Below are 26,744 nucleotides of genomic sequence, written 5' to 3'. Positions count from 1 at the left end.
TGCCACTTCTTAATGGAAAGAACCTTAATTAGTCGAATAGCTGCGGTGCTTTTCCACTCTCCATCCAACCCGCCACTGCCCCACCTGCTCACTGCAGTATCATGAACATATTGTTTGATATCGCACGCTTGTTGTTTCAGCCTATTTTTGCCCACCTCTCCATTGGTCTATCGATTCATCACGTCTTACAAAAATAGCCGATCACTATTAGACGCCTACTGTTGCTTCTCGTCTTTGTTTTGGCGTGCCTGAATTTGTTGAACGCCAAAAGCAATACACGTCTTTACACGATCAGGATCATAAAGAGAAGGTTTCACATTCAGCCACTTTATCGTGTATAGAGAGCGCGTGAGGAGCTGGAGCTACACTGACTGATTTGGGAAATACCCAGTCACGAGTCACAGAGCCTGGCTTTCTGTGGTCTGTTAGCGCCATCTTGTGTTCCATCAACAGCAAAACTGAGGGAGGACAAACCTGTTGGAGTGTGGCGGACATTACTCCGTAAATGCGTCACACGAGGCGGTTTCTGTGTTTGAGCAGACAATAATGTGTCCCCTTTCTCATATGAGAAATGTATCCATCAATGTTTTTTTTTCAGCTCCCTCCAAGTATTTGCCATTGTTTTTGATACAATCCCTGATTGTGTTATACCTTTCAAGAGTTCATATAGCTGATGATTGATAATAAAACTAGTTTGGCGTGGTGTCCCGGGAGAGAGCCCTGAGCTTATAAGATTCTCGAGCCGTGGGCTCCCTCCCGTTGCAAGGCGTGATGGGAGTTTAAGCTTAGGTAAATCTCGATGACTCCCCCTCCTGCTTATTTTAGCTATGTGTCAGATATGGATGCTGAGATGGTGTACTCAGAGTTTTGCTAAAATGTTTGGAATCAATTGTTTAGGGTGCTTGTTTTTGAACTGCGGGAGGAAACCGGAGGACCCGGGGAAAACCCACGCGATCACGGGGAGAACGAGCAAGACGAAGATATTGAGATGAGAAAAGTCTGGTTATTTATAGTGAGTTAAGGATCGTCTGATAGGATAATTAGTCATTAGCTAAAGTTGGAACAGCTGTGAACAATCATAAGCACGTGATCCTCTCGAAAATTTGTTTATAAATAATCTTCACTAAGTCAAATCTGGCCATAAAGGTTATTTAGATTCTTTTTTTTTCCATAATATTTTTTCTTTTTCTTTTTCAGTTTGTAAACATTGAAATACAGCATTTACAAACATTTTACAACAATTATAACCTTGTTGCATTTTCAAATCGTACAAAATATGAGTATATATATATATATATATATATATATATATATATATATATATATATATATATATATTATATACATTATATATATATATATATATATATATATATATATATATATATATATATATATATATATAATGCAAACTAAAACTAAAAGCAAACAACAAACAAACAAACAAACAAACAACAAACAAAATAAAAAAATATCAAAAAAACTGCTCTTCTTTTTGTCATTAACGGTAATCTATTCAAACATGACAATTATAATGGTGGGCCACATATGTTTGGCCTGTCTTCACCTGCATTTAAAAAACATTGAAATTATTTTTTGAGTAAAAAAATATTAAGTCATTTCCATCTTCCTGTTTACATCTAGCGCCTTCATTTTAATCCAGGAAACAATCAGGATTCATTAATCTACTGTGTCCTGTATGTTGCAAAATAACAGAATTGAACCTACATTACATGTATTTTCTCAACCACATTATTATTTTGCGAATTATAATATTATTAGCTGTTACTAACCATTACCATTATTAACACACCTAAAGTGCAATGCTTCATGGGTTTGTTAATTTCATTGCAGTCGAGACCCACCAAATTTGGCTTCCAGACAATGGCCAAACATGCTGGTCCAGTTCAGGTCGAGTTATGGATTATTAACTTGACTGAGACTAGGCCCTTATATTAAAGCCAGATTGCTCCAGTCCTGTACCGTAATTCACTGTGGCATGTGGGCCAAGCAAAAGCTGATTGTGTGGGCCAGAGCTGGGCTAAAGAGATTTTTGCTCTGTGGGTTTAGTTGTAAAAATAAGTTGTATGTCAGGCCCATACCCAGCTTTATGAACAGGGTGGTTCTTTTTTCTCATAAAGTGGATTTAAATACAGCATTTTTGTGACATTTTAACCCTTTAAGTGCACTTCTTGAAACTTTTTTTGGCCCACATCTTGTATTGACATTTACATTTAGTCATTTAGCAGACGCTTTTATCCTAAGCGACGTACAAATGAGGACAAGGAAGTAATTTACACAACTATAAGAGCAACAATGAATGAGTGCTGTAGGCAAGTTTCAGGTATGTATAGTGTAAGAGGCAAAACATTAGTAATTTTTTTTTGTAATACAGTTAGCGGTGAAGCCAGAGAGGCAATTGCAGATTAGGAAGGGGAAGTGGAGACTAAATAGTTGAGTTTTTAGTCGTTTCTTGAAGACAGCGAGTGACTCTGCTGTTCTAATGCAGTTAGGGAGTTCATTCCACAAACTGGGCAGATTGAATGCGAGAGTTTGTGAAAGTGATTTCTTTCCTCTTTGGGATGGAACCACGAGGGGACGTTCATTCACAGAACGCAAGTTTCTGGAGGGCACATAAATCTGCAGAAGTGAGAGCAGAAGTAGCTTTGTAAGCAAACATCAGAGCTTTGAATTTGATGTGAGCAGCAACTGGCAGCCAGTGCAAACGGATGAGCAGCGGAGTGACATGTGCTCGTTTAGGTTCATTAAAGATCACTTGTGCTGCTACTTTCTGAAGCAGCTGAAGAGGTTTGATAGAGTTAGCTGGAAGCCCGGCTAGTAGAGAGTTGCAATAGTCCAGTCTGGAGAGAACAAGAGCTTGAACAAGGAGTTGAGCTGCATGTTCAGGTAGGAAGGGTCGGACATTTCTGATGTTATAGAGTGCGAATCTGCAAGATCGAGCAGTTCTAAAAATGTGGTCAGAGAAGTTTAGTTGGTCATCAATCGTTACTCCAAGGCTTTTCACCGTTTTGGATGCAGTAATTGTTGCCCCATCCATCTGGATTGAAAAGTTATGATGTAGAGTCAGGTTGGCAGAAACTTCAAGCATTTCCGTATTGAATAATATATATACTGACACAAGCACGATAAATAGTAAGAAGCAATTAAAATAATAATGATAACCTATGGATAAACAGTCAACCAGGTGGTTATGATGCCTTTTAAATGGTAAAGCACTATTTTTAGCTGTAATAGCTTGCTGGATGGTCATCATAACCACACTTTTTGAGGTACCAAAGCTTTTGCTAAATACATAGAATGAAGAAATATGAAAAAAACTAAAAACTAATTTTTAAATACAATTTTATTATATCTATAATTATTAGAAAAAAGGAAGTAATAAAACAATAGCCTATTGTCATTTATTGGGCAAATAACAATCTGGCCAGCATATTTAACTTTCCTCAGTCAGAATTTGGCCTTCTGAATAATAAAAAATTAAAACATGTTAAAATATTAATAATGCAGAGCTGAACTTTTAAAGTTTATGGACAACAAAAATAGCCTAGTTAGTATCAAAATGAACTTTACCATGGGCCACTTTTGGTACTTCAAAGTTTTTTATTGGTCTTTTTAACTTTCAAGAATAAGGTCCAAGATTCAGAATAAAAGCTGAGCTACACTTAGCTGGAAAAAAAATATGATCAGTTAGTCCTGACAGTTTATACGTTTAGATCATTGTAACTTATTAAACTAAGTTAATCATGTTTTAACTTAATTTTTTTAAGTTGCGCAAGCTGTTTTAAGTCAGTGTAACAATATGTTCAATGGACTCATAGGATTAATTTGATTCAGATTAAACATTTAAGGCAATCTGGATTTTTTTTACAGTGTAGTGAAAGACTTCACTTTGGTTATATTGTAGGTTTCCTTGCACAGCTGGATGTTGGTTGGAGTCATTGGAATAGTTGTTTGGATTCATTGCAAGCTACCTTTGATGGGTTATTGTCACGTTATGAGATCATGGCAGACAAATGAGCTTATGCTTGGGAATACAGGAGCTTTTATTCTAAAATGAATATCCTTTCATAATTTACTGTCCGCTCACTTCCAAAGAGTTTCTTCTTTCCACAAAAGAAGAGAAAGCTGGAAACCTGTACCTGTTGACTTTCATAGTATTTTTTTCCTATTGAACACATTATTTCAATAACTCATTTTCCTAGTTTTATGACTTTAAGGCCATCTAGTGGTGTATTTCTACCAAGTAGTGTTGTGCTTTTTTGCATTACTTAAAATTAAAGATTTTTTTTTGTAAAGAAAATAACAAATTTTGTTAATCACAAATCTTTTTTTAACAGTGACATTGTGTTTCCTAAATACAAATATAGACATGTCTGAAAACATCTTTTTATTTTGGCCGATTGTCATCTTGTCATGAATAACTTTGACATCAGGAAGTTTCAGTAACAAAACATTCAATTGTAAATGCAGAGAAACAGAATTCCTTCTTTTCCTCAAATCAGACAAAATGCTTGTGACTTTACTCATGAATGAACAAATGACAATTTTGAAAAAAGGCAAAGATTTTTAATGTGGGTGAAAAATCTTGAAATGAAAACCAACAACAGTAATACATAAGTGTCAGATTTGTCAAATCAAAACGTTTAAATGTCTCCTATAAACTAAGCATGCACAACATTTGAAATCGAATGCGAACTCAAATCTATGCAAGCAACATTTGAAAACAACTGGTTCCTTCGATTCTTTTTTTTTTTTTTTGTAACTGATTGAAAAGGCAATCCTACTCTAAAGGGACAATTACCATGGAATATTTGACTTATCTTGGAAAAGAGATCTATATTTTAACTTAATACAATCAAGTTAACAAACATACATCAGGGCATAATAGGTGTCATACAAACTTAAATATATATGTCCTGAAAAAAAAAATGAATGAAAGGTAAGATTTGACTCGCACACGTTTGATAAAATTCAGAAGAATATTAATTCTACGTCTTACAAATCTGTGATTATTTTTTATCCAACAAAATGCTGAAAAATTAAAAAGTTAAAAAAGATACAAAGGATGCAGGTCACCATACAAAACAAACAACCTTAAAAGAAAAGAAGATACACACCTTGGCAGTCTTTTGATCCGTAAAGATGACTGAGAAAAATAAAAACACAAAGCCACTCATTTGTAACCAAACGGCCAACTAAGGACAAGATGCTGCACTGAACTGATTTCCAAAAACACCCAAGATAACAAAAAAAAAAAAGATGAGCAAACGAATGGATGGAGGTCAGTCTGGACTGGGAAGGAGAAAAGTGTCAACAGAGAGATATTGTTGTGTTTGCATGAGTATAGAAGCATATTCAGTCCTCTTAATAAATCCGGCCTCGGCTTCTGTTCCCTCTGCCTCCGAAACCTCTTCCTCTTCCACCCCTGAAGCCTCCTCGTTGTTCTGAGAGCACAGATCAGATCAGTTATACACACATGCAGTAATTTAGTGATGCACATCCTGATTTTTTTTCATGCCTGATTGATTTTTGGTTTTAAGAGCAATCTGGCGTATTATTATTACATTTCTTACATAAAAATAAGATTTAAAATAGGCTACATGAAAGCACACCTGAACAAAACAAAATAATAAAAATGCTACATGACTCGAGTGAGGTACAAACTTTCGGTAGCAGTCTAGTAACTGGTGCGCAGATGTAAACAATACAGTGATCGTTTTCTTCAACGTGGTTCACTTTTCGATGCTTTTTTTTCTACAGCGCATCGTGTTCTGCATCCTGACTGGCTGTAGACCATTGTCAATCAATCTCCTCCATGTTGTGTCAACTTGCCAAATTTACACAAATATTTGATCGCTAGCGGCGTGGCTGAAGTGCTGTACTATGGCTCGTTTCCATTGACTGGTACGGTACGGTTCGGTACGGGTCACCTTTATTAAGGCTGATTTATACTTCTGCGTCAAACGCCGGCGTATGCTACGGCGCTGACGCATAGCCCTTGCCGTGGCCGTCACTGACGTGCACCTCTCAAAAAATGTAACTACACGTCGCAACGACGCATAGCGTAAACTCTGTGATTGGTCGGCTTGGTAGCGCTGACGAGTCTGGGCGGGACCGAGAGCCGCGCGAATGGCGCGAGCGATTGTTTACAAGTGTGGAGTACCGTGAAGGAGCTCCGGATGGAAAGTTTTGTTTTGTGTTTACCTCACAGTTAAAGTTGTTGCACGTCCGCCGATTCCTGCCTCAAAATGAGTGAGTTTGAGCCACTTGTACATCCCGGAAGTGTTCAGGAAAAGCAAAAAAGCAGCGAAGAAACTCGACACAGAGGAACATTTACACCCCACTGCCAACTAGCGTTTCAGAAATGTTAATGCAGACCGACAGAGACAGCGCGCAGAAGTATAAATGCACAGCCACGCACGTTGCATGCGCTGTGGGTTACGCCGGTCACCTGACGCAGAAGTATAAATCAGGCTTTAGGCTTGCTTTTCCACTACCAAGGGAAACCTTTTGGTGGGCGTGGTGTATGACAGTTTCAGTCGCATTATTCTTCTCAAGGAAATGTCTACAATAAAGCTGTACGGGTCGCTCACATATCATATGAGAAGCACTTCTCACAAAACAGACGCTTTACACAAATAAATACTTCTGTATAAATGTTTAATACTAACTTTTCTATGAACATACATATAACTGCAGATCAATGATAGCTATAAATAAATAAATGAACATATATGAACACATACAGACACTTAAAGTCTCTGATATGTTACCAACTACAGAAAAACTACACACAGCAGGTTCAAAACAACAGAACATTTAGCCTACAGTCAGTGAAAACCTCTCATCTGTGTCTGTAGTCTTCAGCAGCACGTGTAAGCTCTGTTAGAGAGTCATTCCATCATTCCCAGTTCATATTAGTCCAAAAAGGGATGATAAAAATTAAAACAAGGCAGTCGGCATTTGTCAGTGTCTGACAGGATCGGGTTTCAAAAGCATGTCAATAATCAGGCGCACGTTATTATCATCAGCTCAAGAAGTTTGTTATTTCAGATAGAGACGCGCGGCGAGCGCAAGCAAGAAAGCGAAAATGCTCGCACTTCAGACTGGCTCGTAAAAAAACTATGAGGCACAGGGTAGATTCTACTCTACTCCATGGCTTTGTGGCTGTTCATCAAAACGACGACAAGGTTTGTTTGAGCCCGGATCGACCATGGCTTGTTATTATATGTATATATAATTCCACTGTAATCTCTCTGCTGTGTATTTTAAACATGGCGGGTATTTTGTTTTCATTCTGGCTTGTTGCGTAAGCAAACGATGTAACTCTATAAATCAATAGCGTTCAGCTACACGTCTAGATCCACCTTTTGGTACCCTTTCTCATGTTTGGTACCCTTTTAAAAGAGTGCAGAAAAAGTGGTATGGTACGGTACGCCTTTTGACAGTGGAAACGGACATAAAAGCGTATCAAACCGAACCGTACCATTCAGTGGAAACGGGCCACTATAGACCTTTTTCTTGGCTGCTGCATTTAGGGCGCCATAGCGACCAGCATCTTCCGGTAGAATGTTTAGAATTCCCGTTTCAGCGGTAACAATCGGTAATTTGCACTCCTAAAGTTGGTTTCAATAGTGTTTTGAATGGATTACGGAGTGTTTTTGTGACACAAAACTTTGAAAGGTGTGTGTTAAAGTCGTTATAATCTGTCAGATGTGGTTCACGAGCGAGAGAAAAATGTTCTCTTACTTCATGTGTCTGCCGTCAAAAATACAGTGTGTGTATGTGTTGTGTGTGTTGTGTAGTATTTACCAAGGTGTGTTTTTCTGTCATTGAAAAACAGCACGTTATTTCCACTTTGTGATACTTAATGTGTTAGTAGGACAGTACAGTAGGCTACATGTGTGTGTGTGTGTGTGTGTGTGTGTGTGTGAGTGTGTGTGTGTGTCAATCATTTTGGTAAATTACATTAGGTACAATCTTATATGACTGGTCACAATGATTGCAGTGGCTGTTCTAGAATTCTTGTAGTTTCAGTGTTAAAGTCTGTGTGAAATCAAAATATTCATTGTTTATTTTGCTAACGCACACCGTGATTCTTAAGGTGAACAGTGCATGTTAATCCACTGAAAAAAACTGTTAATCTTTAAAGTCTGATCATTTGCTTTCACATTTGAATGTCTTTCTGTTGACATCAACTTGAGGGCATTCATAACAACTGCAGAGCAATCTTCTAAACCATGCCCCTCACTCTATATTTCATTTCAGTTGGAAGTATGTCAACATACTGAAATAAAAGTCCTTGTAAATTCTGAGTTTGCATGAACTTATTAAAAACAAAACAAAAATGACTGGCTGGTCAATTGGTGGATCTTTAGAAGTAAATTCATCAAGTATTACTGAACATTTGATTAGACATTCACCATATGAGAAGTTCCCGATGCTGGCGCTGTACTTGCCACTGGGTGGATTATAGATTTGTCGGGCGTCTCTCCTGGGCAAATTTGTGGGATGTTTCTTTGTTGTGGCTGTCGCCCCAATGTCCTCTCCAGACCGCCTCTTCTGGCTGAAGGAGAATGCAGAGATAACAATAAAAATGGTAAAAAGCAGGGTAAACATGGTGATGTTTGTATGTAGATGGTCAGGCTGATTGCAGGATGTACCCGATTGCTGCTGCTGCTTCGGTTTTCTGTACTGGCTTCCAAGATAGTGTGACTGTGCTTTTGTAGGATGGAGGATTATGAAACAAATCCTGGTGAAGATCAGAGAAAACTATTAAGAACGCAAGTTCAAAATCCGAAATAAAATTGAAAATGAACTTTCAGAAAGTTACCTTGATTAAAACATTTATGTTGTTGGTGATCTTCAAAGCCACGACTTTGATTTTGTTCTGTGAAGAGAAATATTAAGTGATTAAAAGTTGTGTTGAAATACAAACGACATCTTTTATCCTGTCATGGCTGGCAATAATTCCAACGTGGAATTGTGAAATCACCACTGAACTTATTCCCACAAATGGTGGTTTTTACATATCACTGAATTTATTAGAGATGCGCGGAATTTAAAAATATAAACCAGTGATTCTCAACTGGTGGGTCGCGGGAACATTTTCAGTGGGTCGCGGAGTGTGTGGTCAAAAAAAAAAAATACAACAAAAGTTAAATATTTTTACTTATTGTGCTTATACCGGATTTCATTTTGATTTGCGTGTGTGACAACCCTACCGTTTGACATGTGAAATTTCATTTAATTATTGCAACATATGTCGAAGTGCAAGTATGACCCCGAATATGTAAAGTATGGATATATATATATATATATATATATATTGACGACAAAAAAGACTTAAAGGGCACCTATGGTGAAAAATCTACTTTTCAAGCTGTTTGGACAGACATGTGTGCAAGTATAGTGCATAGACCGTCATATTGGGGTGATAAACACACACGGTCCTTTTTTTTTTTTCAATTTAACAGCATAAAAACGGTGGACCAATTGGAGCGGTTTTCAGACCAACCGCAACTTTACGTAGGAGAGCGCCCCCCCCGCCCTCTAATATTGATTGATAGTCTCGAGTCACGATCATATCCTGTTTCTCGTTTCACGTCCGCCATTTTCAGCGTGTGAGTCAAAGCGATATTACTAAAGGAACAACCATGCTTTATTTTTAGATGAAAGGCTTATTGAGCTCAACACAAGATCAATATTCTATATTCTCCGCGGCGGAGCTTCAAGTCATCGTTGTGTTTGCCCTTGTGGAGGCCTGTGTTTGGAGTTCTGGAATGCATGGGTCGACAATTCGGGACACTTCATGTTTCTGCCACGCCACTGAGAGTGTCTGGTGTGCCGTGTCGCAGTGCATCCGGTGCCTCAGTCAAAGTTAATTCAGTGTGTGTAGTTATTAGTCTCGGTGTAAAAGCTCGGCACTTGTACACAGAGACAATACAAACTATACAAAGACACAAATGATTTTGTACTCTCTGCTTGGTCTGTGTCCGATTCGTACATTTACGGCTGAATGCTGATTCTAGCTTAGCTTCTCTCTCTCTGTCTGTCAGCCTGTCTGTTGCAAACACAGAGCGTGGGAGCTCTTGGCTCCGCCCCTTTGTTACATTGGGCGGAGAGCCGAAACTAATTTTCATGTGAAGCAACACACCCCTAAAACAACAAACTGTGTAAACGCCCCCAACATGACACTTTTTAACACATTGTTATTAGTAACAGTAACGGCGTTATACCAGGGGAAACGGTAATTCAATTGGGATATGAAAGATTTGCATTACCTTTACATAGATCTTTGCAAAAAGTTAAATCATACCTCATCTGTTTTCAACGCATCTCCAGTCTTGCCCTGCAGAGCAACACGCAGCTGTCGAATATATACCTGGAGACCCCGAGCAAAGTACTGTAACCTGTGGGGGAAATAAAATAATAACCTGCCATTTAGTATTGATTATAATTGCAATTTATATCAACAAAGTAAGCTAACATCACATTTAGTAAATGACTGGTTTATTTATAAGAATAAAAAGAACATTTCTGTTCTTCTGCTCACTCAGTAAAAATTGATTTTATTTACATGTATATTATTTTTTATTTTTTTCCCAAGATTTCACTCAATATTGCTTGATACTATTAGCAGGTTTGGCATGCCCTCCTGGGAGAAAACCCTGAGCTTGGAGATAATCGAGTCCAGGGCTCTCGCCTAGTCGATTGAGCATGTAAGGGTCAGGTAGTTCTCGAGAGCTCCCCGTGGTAAAGGAAGAATAGGGGGAAAAGGGGTGGATGGGGGGTTTCTTCGAAAAACGAAGATTCAGGAGTAATTTTTTGTTAGGCTACTTCTAGTGAGTTTGGATTAATCTGATTGGCTAACTAATGATTGTAGATGAGAGACCAGCTGCGGTCAATTATATCACATGCTCCTCTCAAAATAAGTTTGCGAATCTTCACATATGAGCAGTGACATAAAATGCCATAAAATTTAAATTTACTGATGTTTTCATTGAACAGTTTCCTAAAACCTAAAGTATATATCGAGCAAGCCATTTGTTTTTTTTCCACCTGTTTTGCGAATTCCAAACAAAACTAAAACAGAGCATTTGTGCACTTTAATAAATCAGCCGTTTTGAACCAATCCTTTTAATTAATGAGTCGTTAAACACTCATTAAACTTGCTGTAGTCTACTGATAGACTTATCCATGAGAAATATTTTTGTGTAACGACTCAACCCCTGCCTAGTAATTATACAATTGTAAATGCTTTCTGTACAAACATGGTATTTTTCAATTAATGTAAGATTGGACCTGATCTTGAAGTCCTTCAGCTTCTCTGCGCTGACTTTGTCGATGAGAAAGTCGGGTAGTTTTTTCCCCAGCTGGTGGAAACTGAAGAGCAGACACTCCACGTAGCTGAACTGCAGTTTGGGCTCTTCATTCGCAGCGTTCTCTCCATTCTCCTCTTCTGGCGGCAGGGGCATGAACTCCTAAAGACATCAGCCAACAAAGAACATTAGATGATGAATAGGCTCGAGTAGAAAGCTTTCGAAATATCTCTGTGAGGTCAAAAGTTTGATGTTTGTCTTTACCAGGAGCTTCTCAAACAGCATATTGAGATTGACCTCCAGCTTGTCCATGTCGCCACAATACGGACTCATCTCTGCTAATAGCTTCAGTACCTGTAGAGCAAAAAAAATAAATTAAACAATTATCTTTAGCTTATTTTAGCATTCTTTGAATGTTAAAAAAAGTATAATTTGTGAACGCTTGGCAATATCGCTCTTCCTGATATTGATTAGATAAAAAAAAGACGATTTTTCTTTTTTTGTTAAAGTACTTTAAATGTTTTTTGATACATTACTTCCAGCTTATGGTACAAACCTCTAGCTGGATGTCCAGTTCTGCCACAGGGCTGGTCAGCTGGCTGAGGTTGGGCAGAACAAATTCACAGAAGTACGTCACGAATCGGGTAGAATGCACATTTTTCTGGGAAATTTAAGAACACAAGGCTTTAATTATGATTTGTGCTCTTACCGGTGAAACATTTTCTTGGAATAAAATATGCACAAAAACAAAAAAGAAAATGTCTGTGGTCAACAAAAGTTCACAGCAACCAGAAAGAAACAACATTGAAGAAAAAGTAGAAAATAATCACACCTTTATAATAAAAAAAGAAATGTTAAATATTTCCCTGTAATATAGTTAGCATTCTTTTCATTATCTAAAACAAATATTGGGACCTTGATTAAAAGCCTTTATTTTTTTCCAGATACTAAGAATCCTTTCAGACATCTCAGTTCTCAAAAAAAATAAATAAATAAATAATAAAAAATAATAATAATAATTTTTGTAATGACCACATATGATGACGCATTAGAATTAAGAGATATTATTAAGCCGCGGAATACAGAATCAAAATAACAAAAACCTTAATAAAAACAACAAATACAAAAATTATATATATATATATATATATATATATATATATATATATATATATATATATATATATATATATATATATATATATATATATATATATTATATATTACTCCAACACTTTCTTCTTTTTTTTCCAGATAAAACAGTATTTTAAAAAGCCATCACTGTTTATCCTACAATTCATTCACTCATCCAAGCATGCCAAAAGTTAAAAGAAAAATGTCTCTAGCCGAAAATAACTGGAAAATAAAATATTATGCATTAATTGACCACATCTGACTAGATATTTAAATAATTTTGTAAAAAACATGGACAAATTATTTGCAGATCTAAGTATTCAGAATCAAAACAACAAATACAGTGCTCAGCATATGAGTACACCATAGTGTTGGGCTATATACGAAATTTTCAGATCGTCATATCATCCCCCTGTGAGATGGCCGATACACGATACTATCGCATGGGGGCGTGGCAGTGTTACATTTATGTATATATAACATTTGATTATTATATTAAACCATATCTAATCACCGCGCTCTTACAGCCAAATAGGCGCTGACACAAATTATTTCAAACAAGGGACGAGGGACAGAATTTGATGGTGACTTCGGGTTAATGCCGGTATCCGAAGCCCGCTGGACTGCTACAAAACGGATATAATATAGGATAGCTAATGAAATGATATTCATCCAAGCACGGAAGAAACAAGGATGCTCTAAGATTCTTTCAGACGGGAGGCGGATGGAGGATTGCCGCCCTCACATGAATGTGCGGTGAAGTTTTCCATGTTTTTGTTCAGTTGAGCGTGGCGTGGCTTCAGGTCTAATCATCACAAGAGTAACCATCAACAGTGTCACATTTGTATTTGCTAAGATCTAACACAATTATTACTCTTGGCATTGGCTGTGTTTTTTATTGCTTTCTGATAAGTTTCATTTTAGACATGGCTGCGGCGAGTCGGCAATAGCTTTTTGCTGTAATATTAAATAGCCTATTTGACCTAAAACTTTTCACTGAGCTCAGTAAAATGTTCTTTGATAAGTTGTTAACAATCTGTTTAATATTTCTTTAATGCCAAAACAAATGGTAAAATACAGATTGTAATTTTATTTAATATAGGCTAGTTTAAATAAATAAAATATATTTTAATAGCCTTTAAGAATAAATATAGGCCTTACATATTTTAAATTAAATAAATAGGTTATTTTCTGAAAAAGGCGCATTTCTGTGTTAATTATTCTATCGAAGTAAACCCAAACAAGTCAAGTATATATTTTCCGTGTATTTGAAGGAGCAGTCAATGCATTCACTGAAAAAATATAGTCTATAAGCCCTGTTAAAACTTAAATAGGCTATTAATATCGGATATAAAAGATAAATATCTTTTTTGGGGAAAGCAAGAGAGAATCTTGCAGCAGTGCTGTTATGCTGTGTTCATAAACCCCGCTTCATTCACGCGTCAAATCTGCTTCATTCGGGTGTCAAATCTGCTTCATTCGGGTGTCAAATCCGCTTCATTCGCGTGTCAAATTAACTTCAGAACAGACGAGGATTCGCGTGATGGGCAGGGCTTCTGTCTGCCCGGTGACTGTAGCTTCGTTGCTAAATGGCTAACATGGATTTTATTAAGAAAAAAACTGTGTTTATGTACTTTATGAAGGCTGAAAAACAGCGTCGATACGTTTAGGACCGTGTCTGAGTCCACTACATGCTTTCAGAGGAGCATCCAGCTCGGTGAGCTCATAAACTCCTCCAGAAACTGAACCTGGATGTCGGAGGCTTTCAGCGGTGCTTCTGACTGAGCCGAGCCCAGTTTGATGACTTGTTGTCGGTGTCGCCTGGAGGATTTCCCCCGGGACACCATCAACAGGTTCTACGTCACAATCACGCCCCCACAAGAGCAAGCTTCTGATTGGTTAACACGGCGTGAATGTCCGCTGAAGTTCTGATTTTCGAACTCGAGAGATTCATGCAAAACGCTTGTTAAGCGCGTCAAACGCGCAAACGCTTAATTCGCCTCGCACGTATCGCGCTATTTGCACTGCGCAATTCGCGTCATTCGCTCTGCACCATTCGCGCGTATCGCGCCACAGGATGTCTATTCACGCATTTGCATTGACTTGACATGTAAATCACTCGTGCTTGACGCGTCTGGTGTGAACACAGCATTAGAAAGGAGTCTGAAATGATCAACGACCGCAACACGTTTTATTCCTGAATATTTGAGCCGGTTTTAGAATTTTCATTTTCTTCTTCAGTTGTTTTATTTTTACAAATCGTTTTATTTAACTTGTTCATTAATTAAATCCAGTTCTGGCTATTTAGCCTATTATTTTTAGGCAACAAAGTTGTAAACTAATTTGCTTTGAGATGTGGCTGTGCCCTCACGTGCAGCTCGCGCTTCAACTGCTGCTGCTGAGACAGAGAGAGAGCGCGAGAGAGCGATCGAAATAATTCATTTTTGTTGAAAGTGTCGGTCAGGTCATGTTGATGTGAACAGCTGAAGCGGTCATATTATTTGTTGTTAATTTATTAATAATGATGATGATGTTTAAAATAATAATAGTATTCATTTTCTTCAATAATGCTGTTAAAATATGCAATAGGTCTACATTAATGTCTAACAAGCAAAATATCGCCTTTGAAATCGTCACAGGTTTCAGGTCTTAGCGATATCTTAGCCTATCGTCGATACACGATACATTCTTCGATCGGCACAACCCTTGTACACCACATTTTGAAAATGAATATTTTGTGTCCATTTCTCAGTGAATATGGGTAATATATACTGGTGCATTTGAACAAAACAGATTTATTAAACATATATTAATTACAATAATATTTTAGTCACCAAACATATCTAGAAAATAAAAGAATACATTTAAGTTCATGAAAAATTTGAAAAAAAAAAAAAAAAATTACAACATTTCATATATTTTTGGTTTCTTTTGATTATTGTTATTTTTTTGAAAATTGTATTTTATAGTTTTCCCTAACATATAAATTTGGGCTACTAATTTTTGAACCATTGTAAGTTATTTTGTTAGATAAGCTCCAGATTTCAGTACTTCCTAATGTATATGCACAAATTTAATATTGTAAAGCATCATATGGAAAATATGAATTTAAATGAGAGATTTTTGAGGGGTCTATTTTTATATGCTGAGCCCTGTACAAGAAAATAATATAACCAAAACATTTTTTAACATAACATACTTTTTTTCTGTCCAGATAAAATATAAAAAAACATAAAATAAAAGCCTACTCTCAAAACTAAATAAAACATCTCAGCTTTCATCAGATGTAAAGGAAAGTATATAAAAAGAATACAGAATAAAATATTTTGATTGAGCATGATTGAGGTAACCGTTGCGGTGGTTTCACTCACAGAAAAGAGTGGCAAAGCCTGGCGTGTGCACTGCAGGAGCCGGTCCACGCTGTCTGTATCTGCGGGGTTTAAGGCCTGTTCCAGGAAGGCCTGCTCAACCACTAGCTCCACCAGCTGCTGCCGTCCACTCACAGTCTGCATGCTCTTCAGTCCAGACAGGATACGCATCAGCAACACAAACTCTTCTCCCGTCACATCTTCTAGAACCTGAGAGGAAGAGTGAGCGATAGCTAAAGTGTGAGAATTATTCAAAGCAAAAAAAGTCTGGGGGTGCAAACACAAAGCAGAAATAACAATCATAAAACAACAACAAATTCATAAAAGGTGACCTCATAACAGTTTATTCAATTTTTAATTAATTACTGATATTAATCCAAAGACACTTGATATTTTATTTAGGACAAGGTTAGTGATTACAGATATTATTATAGATATTATATGGTGCAAGATGACTAATTCATTATTAGTAATGTTTAAACGATTAAAATGTTAAATATTAATATATACATACACATTTCTATTAATTATGCTATTGTTTTCCTCTCAAAAATATGAAATTATATTATACAAAGAGTACATTAAGAACTTTGCACATGCATTTTAAACTGGATTTGACTTTTTTTTAACCCTTTATTATAGACACTTTTGAGTAACTGACAACAACTTCAACAAAAACATCTTAATATGTTTATGGAATATATGAATATAATGCAATAAGAATATCTTCATAAACATTCTAAACATTTGTGTGCAAGATATAAAAAATATATATTAGGCTTGGCGGTATCCAAATTATGATACCGTCAAACCTCCCTATTTTACCTCGGTATCCGGTATTACTGTGCAAAAAAAAAAAAAAATAAATAAAAAATACTTAAGGGTCAGACAGCGTCACCAAACTGTTGGCTTGTGCCTAAACCATTCAGAAACTGAATACTGTAGGTTTGCGGTCACCTGTTTGTCTTGTTCATATTAGAGATCTGCGCAGGATGCTCTCTCTTTTTCACACACGCATGCACGCAAACACACACACAGAAACAGTACCAAGCAACACACAAAACCATGCTCTCTCTTATTCACATGCACAAGTGCTCGCTCGGGAGCGATATTGTTATGCTGCGTGCACTACTGATGCGGAACGCGCATCAAGCGCGAGTGATTTACATGTTAAGTCAATGCAAACGCGCGAGGCAAATTGAGCGTTTGCGCGTTTGATGCGCGAATCTCTCTAGTTCGAAAATCTGAACTTCAGCGGACATTCACGCCGCGTTAACCAATCAGAAGCTTGCTCTTGTGGGGGCGTGATTGTGACGTAGAACCTGTTGATGGTGTACCGAGGGAAATCCTCCAGGCGACACCGACAACAAGTCATCAAACTGGGCTTGGCTCAGTCAGAAGCACCGCTGAAAGCCTCCGTCATCCAGGTTCAGTTTCAGGAGGAGTTTATGAGCTCACCGAGCTGGATGCTCCTCTGAAAGCATGTAGTGGACTCAGACACGGTCCTAAACGCATTGACGCTGTTTTTCAGCCTTCATAAAGTACATAAACAATGTTATTTTCTTAATAAAATCCATGTTAGCCATTTAGCAACGAAGTCACAGTCACCGGGCAGACAGAAGCCCTGCCCATCACGTGAATCCGCGTCTGTTCTGAAGTTAATTTGACACGCGAATGAAGCGGATTTCACGCCCGAATGAAGTGGGGGTTGACGCGTGAATGAAGCGAGTAAACTCAAATGTTAAAGCACTTATTTACGTGTGAATAGCGCGATTTATCTGCGCCTTCCGCGTCTGGTGTAAACACAGCATTAGACCGCACACCCGCCCCCTTCAAATTACACCAGAGTAATCAACCGCTCCTGTGCTTTATTCGGAAATTTATTCCCGCACCACAAGAAATCTGGTCGGCTCCCACAGTACAGCAGCAGGAATGCAGAACCCTAGTTTGTATTTACCACATCTTCCTTCTCGTTCGGTCGAAACAGGAAATACTGCCAAACTGCAGGTCACTTGGTGTGCGACTCGCCACCTCAACTCACCCCTCTCATCCACACTGTCCCGTGATGACAATCACACATATGCATTTGTAGGCATTAAAAAAAATAATATTTATTATTTATTACTTGTCTCCTATTAAATTGCTATTTTTAGATCCTGCGGTATACCATATTACCGTTATACCGCCCAAGCCTTATATAAATTATATATATATATATATATATATATATATATATATATATATATATATATATATATATATATAAACACATAAACACACATATATATATAAATGCAGTGCATATACCTTTTTTGTCTCAACGAAGATGTAATCCTCCACCTCCTTTGTCATTATGTCTTCTGGCATTGTTTTCAACTTAGTAGAAAGAAACTTGATGGCTCTTTCTCGAACAATATCCTCTCCCTGCAGAATCTGACTAAACAAACCTCCCAAAGTTCCTGCAGAAACAGAGGTCAAATGAGTCTCAGTTAAGATTTTGTTCTTAAGAACATTTCTCCAAAGACAAAAAAACAAAAAACTTATCTAAATAATTTACAGATATCATATTCAAACAATAAACAAGAGATAGAAAACAGATACCTTTAGCATCAATTTTGAATATGGAGATCAAAGCAGTGTTGACTTGATTGAATTCAGCAGAATCGTCTAGAAAACATGAAGATATGCAGCATTGAATTGAAATAGAAAAATCTGGGCCAAAACTGAAACAACTAGTTGAAAACCATAAAGGCTTTGTAATATGAAAAATTTGCCCAGAAGAAAACCAGAAAATTCCAGTCTATTGGAAGTCCTTATAGTGTAAGATAAACAGAGGACTAAACTGCTTTCATTTCATTTAACAGGATTAATTAGCATAAACATGACAACATTTGGCTTTCCCAAGTTCATCTAATAATTTTCCTGATGATGCAATGCCTTTGTCTCTGTTTAGAACGCTAACATGAAATAAGTTCCATGCTTTATGTAAGAAGCCACATTATTTCACAGAAGGACTTATTTCAAACACACAACTGCAGCTATAAATTTTGGTAAAAACATAATTATAGGTGGTTTTTTTGTACAGGTTTAACATTGGCAACATTTACTACAAAAGGCCAGAGTTCACAGTGAAGCTACAAAACAGCTGTCAAAATGCAGAAAGATTATTTTGCCATTTGACTATTGCATGATGAGAGTTTGTTAGAGAACAACAGCTTTGTGTAGCAAACACTGCACCATCTGAATACAGGTGGTGGAGATTTACAGCTGATTACAGAGCCAGCTTTATAGATAAACGCACATGAAATCACATGCAATTTATCATTTAGCCCTATTTGAAATAATTACATATAGATTATTTTGTTAAATAATTTGAAGTAGTTTTGTCAGACTTGAAATGAACAGGTTTTCTTTGCACAGCACTTACTACAACATGCATGGGTGCAGCAAAGCCGCTTTTTGTCTCTTTCGACTGAATGCAGAGAATGCAATTGTGTGACCATGATTTTAGCCTACTGAAACTTACTACTTAGTGCATACTTAATGACTAAGTTGAAAATAGCAGTATCAAAATTAATTACTTTTACATTGCATTGCTGTGCAGACGACAATGATTCTGTCTCAAACTCTAAGTGGTTATGATGTTGGCTACAGATGTTTTTCTGACAACATCTGTTGTGAAACACATGCACGAGTAGCATACCATGGTAAGGGAGGTGAGATGCAAGTGAGTGGCATAGTATGTTGAGGGAGGCTCAATCTGGGCACAATTCACTGCTTGTTAGTTTACTGGGACAGTCTTTCTCTGACAGTGAAGGTACAGCAGAACCCAAGATCCACTGCAACTGCACACTGTAAAAACTCCATCTCTAATGCTGCGTTCAACACCAGACGCTGAACACGCGTTGTGCGAGTAATTGACATGTTAAGTCAATGCGAACGCACGAATAGACATCCTATGGTGTGATACGCGTGAATGACGCGAATTGCGCGAATGCCGTGGTGCGAATTGAGTGGCGCGAATATGAGCGTTTTGCGCATTTGACGTGGATTTCGCGCAAATCACTCGAGTTTGAAAATCTGAACTTCAGCGGACATTCGCGCCGCGTTAACCAATCAGAAGCTTGCTTTTGTGGGGGCGTGATCGTGACGTAGAACCTGTTGATGGTGTCCCGGGGGAAATCTTCCAGCTGACACCGACAACAAGTCATCAAACTGGGCTTGGCTCAGTCAGAAGCACCGCTGAAAGCCTCCGTCATCCAGGTTCAGTTTCTGGAGGAGTTTATAAGCTCACAGAGCTGGATGCACCTCTGAAAGGGTGTAGTAAGACAAGGTCCTAAACGTATCAACACTGTTTTTCAGCCTTCATAAAACACAAACACTGTTATTTTCTTCATAAAATCCATGTTAGCCATTTAGCAACAAAGTTAGAGACACCAGGCAGACAGAAGCCCTGCCCATCACGCGAATCCGCGTCTGTTCTGAAGTGAATTTGACACGCGAATGAAGCAGGGTTTGATGCGCGAATGAAACGAGTAAACTCAAATGTTCATGCGGCAATTTACGCACGAATAGCGAGATTTATCCATGCGTTCCGCGTCTGGTGTGGACACAGCATGACACTAGCCAAGCAGTAGAACATAATGCTTAAAAAGTTGCTATTTGATGCATCCAAAAATCGCAATTTCTTTGATTAGGTGCTTGTATTTAAAAACAAAATATAACATGAATAAAACTGAAAACTGTGTATCGTGAACAGTCCATGCATCGTGATATTTATCCATGCTTTTAGATTGTTTATTATATTTATTGCCCACACACTCCATAACAAAATCATCCCTATCAATCAAAATGATCATTTCTTTCCAAATAATCATTCAACATATCTAGTGAAATTGTATTCACATCGCAATATTTATCACAGAACAAAAAATATCAAAATGTTAGATTTTTCCAATATCGTGCAGCTCTACTTTTAGGTAAATTCTGTCAATAGGGTATATGCCGAGCAAGTGTTGTTTCCATACTGATAAACTTCCGGTGACCTTTTATTGTGAGTTTTTTTCCATTTTATACGGAAAACAGCATTTTTTTTTTTTTACAGTTTACAGCATTGATGTTGTAATGTCATTAAATGACAATCAGTTAAACAGACTTTGGCATTCATTAAGGGTGCTTTCACACCTGTGAATCGATTCAGTTGTTCCGAAACAGAGATTACAATTGTTACATTGTTGCTCTTTGCTCTTGGAGCGGTTCGCTTTCACACTGCAAAGTTTCTAATCGGACCAAAAAAGCTAAAACAAGTCACGTGCGATTAAACTCTCCTTACATTGCTCACAGTGTCAGGGTTTATTTTGCAGCGTCCCGCTCAGCTGTCAGGAGAGGTGGTGGTTTGGTGGTGATTGACAGGGTGCGCGCGCGTGACGTGTCTGAGGAGAGACACGGTGGGGAGGGGTGAGAAGGGTGCGCGACGATGCCTATTTGAGGACTGGGAGAGAGACGCGAGATTACCGGGAGATCATCACTCGTTTGCGGGCATCCGGAGACTCGCAAAACTTCCCGCCCTACTCATAATTCTCTCTTCATATAGCCGTAAGCCTATTACATATCCATAAAACACTGTGATATAACCGCGCTCGGATCGGATCGCTTTCTCAATGTAATCGAACCGCTCCAGGGTTCGTTTCAATCGAGCCGAGACCACCTCATTTAAGCGATCTCAGAGCGATTACTTTGGCGCGGAACAGAGCGCGATTGCCCTGTTCACATATGCCAAACGAACCACGCTAACTGGGCAAACGAGACACGTTCCGAGACAAAAGTGTAGGTGTGAAAGCACCCTTAGTTGCTCAAGCGTAAAACAAGACAATAAGCCATTTACTTGCACACACCTGTCAGAATCGGCAGGCTAGCGCAGAAGCTCTATTGAATATACTGGGATAAAATAAATGCTCATGTTATAAAGACATGGCAGGGAAAATTTTAATTTAATGACTTGCTTCTTGTACAATCTAAGACCCACTTTATATTAGATATCACTCAGCCAGTGGAGATCGCTAATTTTTAAAGAAATCAGACCTTAAACAAGCCGATTTTGAAATGGCATTCAGTTTACCGGAAGCGGTTAAGCCAGGTTACTGGCAAATTAAAAGTCCTATTACAGGGCTCGAAAATAACCTTTTTGCTTGGTAGCACCGGTGCTCCTAACTTTAAAAATTTAGGCGCATCAGCCAAAATTTAGTCGCACCCACCAATTATGAGCACCGTTACTACAAGTTTTATACAAACATATTTATTGTATTTGAAATCAACACTAATCAAACTAACAAGCAAAAAAATTATATATATATATATATAAATGCAAGCGTGAGGAAAATATGTCTCAACGAAATCGCGTTATCACAAGAAAATAGATTTTTATAACAGAACTGAGTGAGCAAAAGATACACGGAGCGCTCACCGGCCCTGCACACACTTAAATGAATCTGTTAACGGTATAACTGTGCTGTTCTCACAAGTGCTGTCTGATATTGCTCTAATGCTTTTGACACATATTGTAGCTTATTATATGCATACATGTTAATAGCAATACCGGTTTATTTTTATGAGTAGCGATATTAGTTTAGTCAATGCAAGCCCGTTCGCGATAGTGTACGTGGTGTTCAATTTGACATAGCTGCCCCTTGCACGGCGGACAGCATCTGGCGATTATATGAAGGATTAAACAGAAGCTCTCGTGCTAGATGTGGCAAACAGTTACCTGAAAACTCCATCCCACAGACTTTTTATAGCGGACTTGAAGCCAATGGAAGTCTTCTACTCTTGGAAAAGTGTAGATGGTGGATTAACATTCAGCACATGATCACTACTAAGATGTTTCAGTATTTATAACTTTAGATGTCATGATTTCTAAAACAAAATCTGTCAGTGTTATCTTCATTCTCCTCTTCAGCGCTTTACAATTTTTCGCGGTAGCAGCTCTCTCTCTGTCATCCCAAGCCAGAAGCGCTGACTGAGTGATTGACAGCTGATATTAACCAATCATTCGCGTTCAGTGCTAGAGCAGTGGCCCAATAAGAAGAGCGTGAAGGCGGGGCACGCATTACGGACTTGGATTTGTTTACTGCAGCAAGTTGACATGACAACTGTTTTAAACCATTCCCGAGCACTGCGTTTTGCGTTGCAAGTGCAGAGATGCATTCTGCGTGAATGTCTCCCGAATCCGCGCATGTGGTGATAATTTTACAGTAAAAACTGGTCGCACATAACAATTTTAAGCACTCGCAGAAATGCTCCCAAATATATTTTAAGGTCGCATAGATAAAATTTCGGGCGCATATGCGACCAAAATGGTCGCAATTTCGAGCCCTGTATTAGCATACTTCGGCATATATCCTTTACTCACTTGATCTATCCTTGTTTAACACTAAACAATGTGTATTAAAAAATGTTGAAAAAGTGTTTGTCAAAAGCTACCAGTTACCAACATTCTTCTAGATTTCTTCTTTTAAGTTTAACTAAGAAGAATCTCAAAGGATTGGAAGTGTGTTTTCATTTTTGGGGAAAAACTATGCCTTAAAACTCAATTTAAAAGCATTGTACAATACCTGTCTGCAACAGCTGTGTGAGAATGTCTGCAACTCTGGGTAGATTCTCTCCTGATGCGAAACGAGGAAGTTCTTTGATAGCCTGCCTTCGGATCTGAAATCAGAAAAGTGGTAATAATGCAGAGATTCCTTTTCCGGACAACATGTAAATACCAGACATGAGGATATACTCACGGAAACATCCTCATCCTCACACAGATCGAGCTGTGCGTTGATGGCTGCATCAGCCAACTCTGGAAAACTGCTGAAAAATTTGGGAATGAACTGAGCAGCCAGCCGCTTCTCCTTCGCTCCTCCTTTGACACCATCCAGAATGACCTGATATGCATCTTTGTGCTGAAATACAAAAATAAACAAAACAAATATAGTTAATGATACACTACAAAACTGGACTAAATAACAATAAATAATCATAATTAAATAAATGTACTTTAGTAGTGCAAAACTGGACAAATTATGCACAACTGGACACAGGTTTGAAATTATTAATAACATGAATTAATTATTACTTCTATTATTTATATAGAAACAACATTATTAATCAACTTTAATTATAAATAGTTATATTCTAATGTCATAATTTTACTGTGAATTAACAAACAGGACAAATTGAAAGTCTGTTCAAGTCCACCATAAAGACTGTACAAAATTTAGCATTTTAAGCAACAGTAGAGCTACACATAGGCCTAATATAATTAGTGTTGTTTTACCATATATTTGAGGATGAACAATATTAATAGCCTACTAATATTAACCTTTATTTTACATCTACAGAATTGTAGGAAAAATGTAATGTTGATTTTATATATATATATATATATATATATATATATATATATATATATATATATATATATATCCAAACTTTTTTTTCCTGTTATTTTGAAAGTGTAAGTGATGGAAATAAAATCTAACTGTTTTTTATGTATTTTGAGATTATAACAACGTCTAATCTGTGATTTGATGCCTTTTGGAGATCTTTCCTTGGCTTCTTTATGCATATTAATACCATTTTTAGCTGGGGTTCCTTTCGATGCTCACTGTATATATACTGTGTGTTTTAATAATATTACCTATTTATAAATACAAAAAATAAAAATACATTCATTTTCAATACATTTTTATATTAACAATTATAATCAAATGATTAATATTAATTTTTAAAAAAATTTTATATATTAATTGCGATGTGTAACAATGCACACTGCATACGTCCAATGCTTAATGTAACACATGAATCATTTATTAACTGCATAACTTGACCGATATTGTAGTCATGTAGGTTGTGTAATATGTAGAATTAAATATACATATTACACAAAAATAGTTCTGCTCCCAGTAGAAGGGAAAAGCCATTTTTATATTCACTCATCCTTCCCAATTCAAGCTTATCCTCATCAGTATGAATGTGCGCAGAGTTGCGGAAACTCATATTCACGAACACATTACGGTAACAGCATAGCGCTAGCCTTGCACTAAACGCGTTCACTTTCATTTTAGTAAACCTTCAATTTAATAGTAGTATTCCATCAGATAGAAATAGAATTTTTTAATGCATATAAATCTGTCTCAAAGGCTTGCTTTTAGCCAAATTAGTCTATTTTGTTCAAAATCCACGTATCTATTGCGGCTAATAAGCTAATACGTCGGAGGAGGCCGCGTAACGTTAGATGTACTATAGCCACTGAATAAATCAATTCTCGCTCAGGCTTGATATATATATGAACTATGATTTTTACATGGACATACGGTAAAAAAATATGCTCTCTTTACCGTGCTGAGATCCTCTTTGGCGTCGGCGAGGATGCCATAGTTACGGTAAAGCTCCTCCACTGTCGCCGCCATCAGCGTGTCCGACTTCACCGCGGGCTTTCAATGAAAATCGGCAGGTTTGCGGCTTCTCGTCGGATACTTCCGCTGTATCCGCTCGAAATGTGTTCTAAAGCGTAACGGTATTAAAGCACAGACGCAAAGTGAGATGTTATTATGAAAGCAAACGGAGCTCTCGCGTGCAGATATCCAGCTCTATGTTGCTCTGTGCGGCGGCGGGAGGCTTGTTTCTTCGGCGCTTCTGGGACGCGAGTGACAGCGGTAATACATAATAGCGTCATCTGCTGTACAGGGGGTGTAATGGCGATGAAAATTGAGGCCCAGGAAATGTCACCGTGTTGTGGAAAGTTACTTTTAAAAGTAACGCATAATAATATCGAGTTACTCCCTCCAAAAGTAGCTAATTGCATTATATAGTCACCTTTTATGGATTAATTAATGGTGTTACATTACTTTTGAAGTACATTTGTATTACTTTTCCTTACCTGGCTGAGGTTTCATCTTTTTCAGAACTTGCAAAAACCTGGTGTTTTTTCTTTTCGTTTTTAATAGAGAAGCTCTGCATTTAACAACTGCCTACATAACCTACACCTTCATTATCATTGCTATACTTACATTATCCCAAATGTTTAGAAGAATGATCAAATCCAGAGAAATCTGCAATTTAAACCACTGACATGGACTGTGTTCTGCCACCATGCTTGTTTGAATATTAAAGAGCCCCATTATTGTTTTTTTGAAAATTGCCATCCATGCAGTGTGTAAAACAGCACTAAGTGAATGAAAACATCCAGCTGAGGTTTAAATCCGAAAGTGCACCGTGCACCGTGTTTAAAACTATTGATTCTTTTCGACTCAGAGTCAGATAAATGATTCGTCCTTTAATCGGATCTTTTGCCTGAACGTGTAACGTCGATACGGGACATCGCCAAATATGAACAACCAGATCCGGTAAAATGTGAACGCGTCTGCGAGGGATCATGGGATTAATCATGACGCGAAGATTACTATCACTGAGAGATGGATAGACATGCAGCTGTGGGGAATAAAGGGTTAAAGTTTGCTTTCTCCACAATACCACACCATACCATGTGCTGTGTTTGTTCCTGTCATTTTTCTGATGATTGATACAATAACCTACCCTGCTGTGTGGGATTTGCCAGTTGCTTGTTATTAAAGGAAGGATCAGCAAAGACTACTAATGTACGGGACTTTGTCAGTTACAGTTTGTAAGGACCTGTTTTTTCTTCCTCCAGATCCTGTAAGTGCTTCCCTGCTGAAAAATCCAGCTTAAACCAGCGTAGGCTAGTTGGCTGGTTTTAGCTGGTCGACCAGCCTGGTTTTACCCACTTCCAGGCTAGTTTCCAGCCGTTTCCAGCCATTTCCAGCCTGGTCTTAGCTGGTCAGGCTGGGAGATGACCAGCTAAAACCAGCTTGACCAGCCTAGCTAAGCTGGGAGT

General features: G+C 37.8%; 1 protein-coding gene across 2 annotated transcripts; it reads right to left on the bottom strand.

Annotated features, from left to right (window-relative positions):
• Positions 1-4,391: 4,391 nt before the first annotated feature.
• api5 (apoptosis inhibitor 5) lies at positions 4,392-25,548 on the bottom strand. 2 transcript variants are annotated; one of them, NM_199540.2, is made up of 14 exons: positions 25,228-25,548; positions 23,629-23,790; positions 23,455-23,548; positions 18,446-18,511; positions 18,152-18,303; positions 15,848-16,054; positions 11,899-12,003; positions 11,607-11,696; positions 11,326-11,504; positions 10,340-10,433; positions 8,855-8,911; positions 8,685-8,773; positions 8,445-8,587; positions 4,392-5,465 (listed from the first exon to the last, which is right to left on the bottom strand). In NM_199540.2, the coding sequence occupies exons 1-14, from the start codon at positions 25,297-25,299 to the stop codon at positions 5,386-5,388; spliced, it is 1,590 nt and encodes a 529-aa protein (NP_955834.2). In that variant the 5' UTR covers positions 25,300-25,548; the 3' UTR covers positions 4,392-5,385. The 2 variants fall into 2 exon arrangements, with proteins under 2 accessions (NP_955834.2, XP_073797833.1); XM_073941732.1 differs by having other exon boundaries at positions 4,566-5,465; positions 18,446-22,001; positions 23,215-23,548; positions 25,228-25,491.
• Positions 25,549-26,744: the final 1,196 nt, after the last annotated feature.

Source organism: Danio rerio, chromosome 25 (genome assembly GCF_049306965.1).
Source record: "Danio rerio strain Tuebingen ecotype United States chromosome 25, GRCz12tu, whole genome shotgun sequence".
NCBI classification, from domain to species: domain Eukaryota; kingdom Metazoa; phylum Chordata; class Actinopteri; order Cypriniformes; family Danionidae; genus Danio; species Danio rerio.
This window is presented reverse-complemented; position numbering and strand designations above follow the sequence as displayed.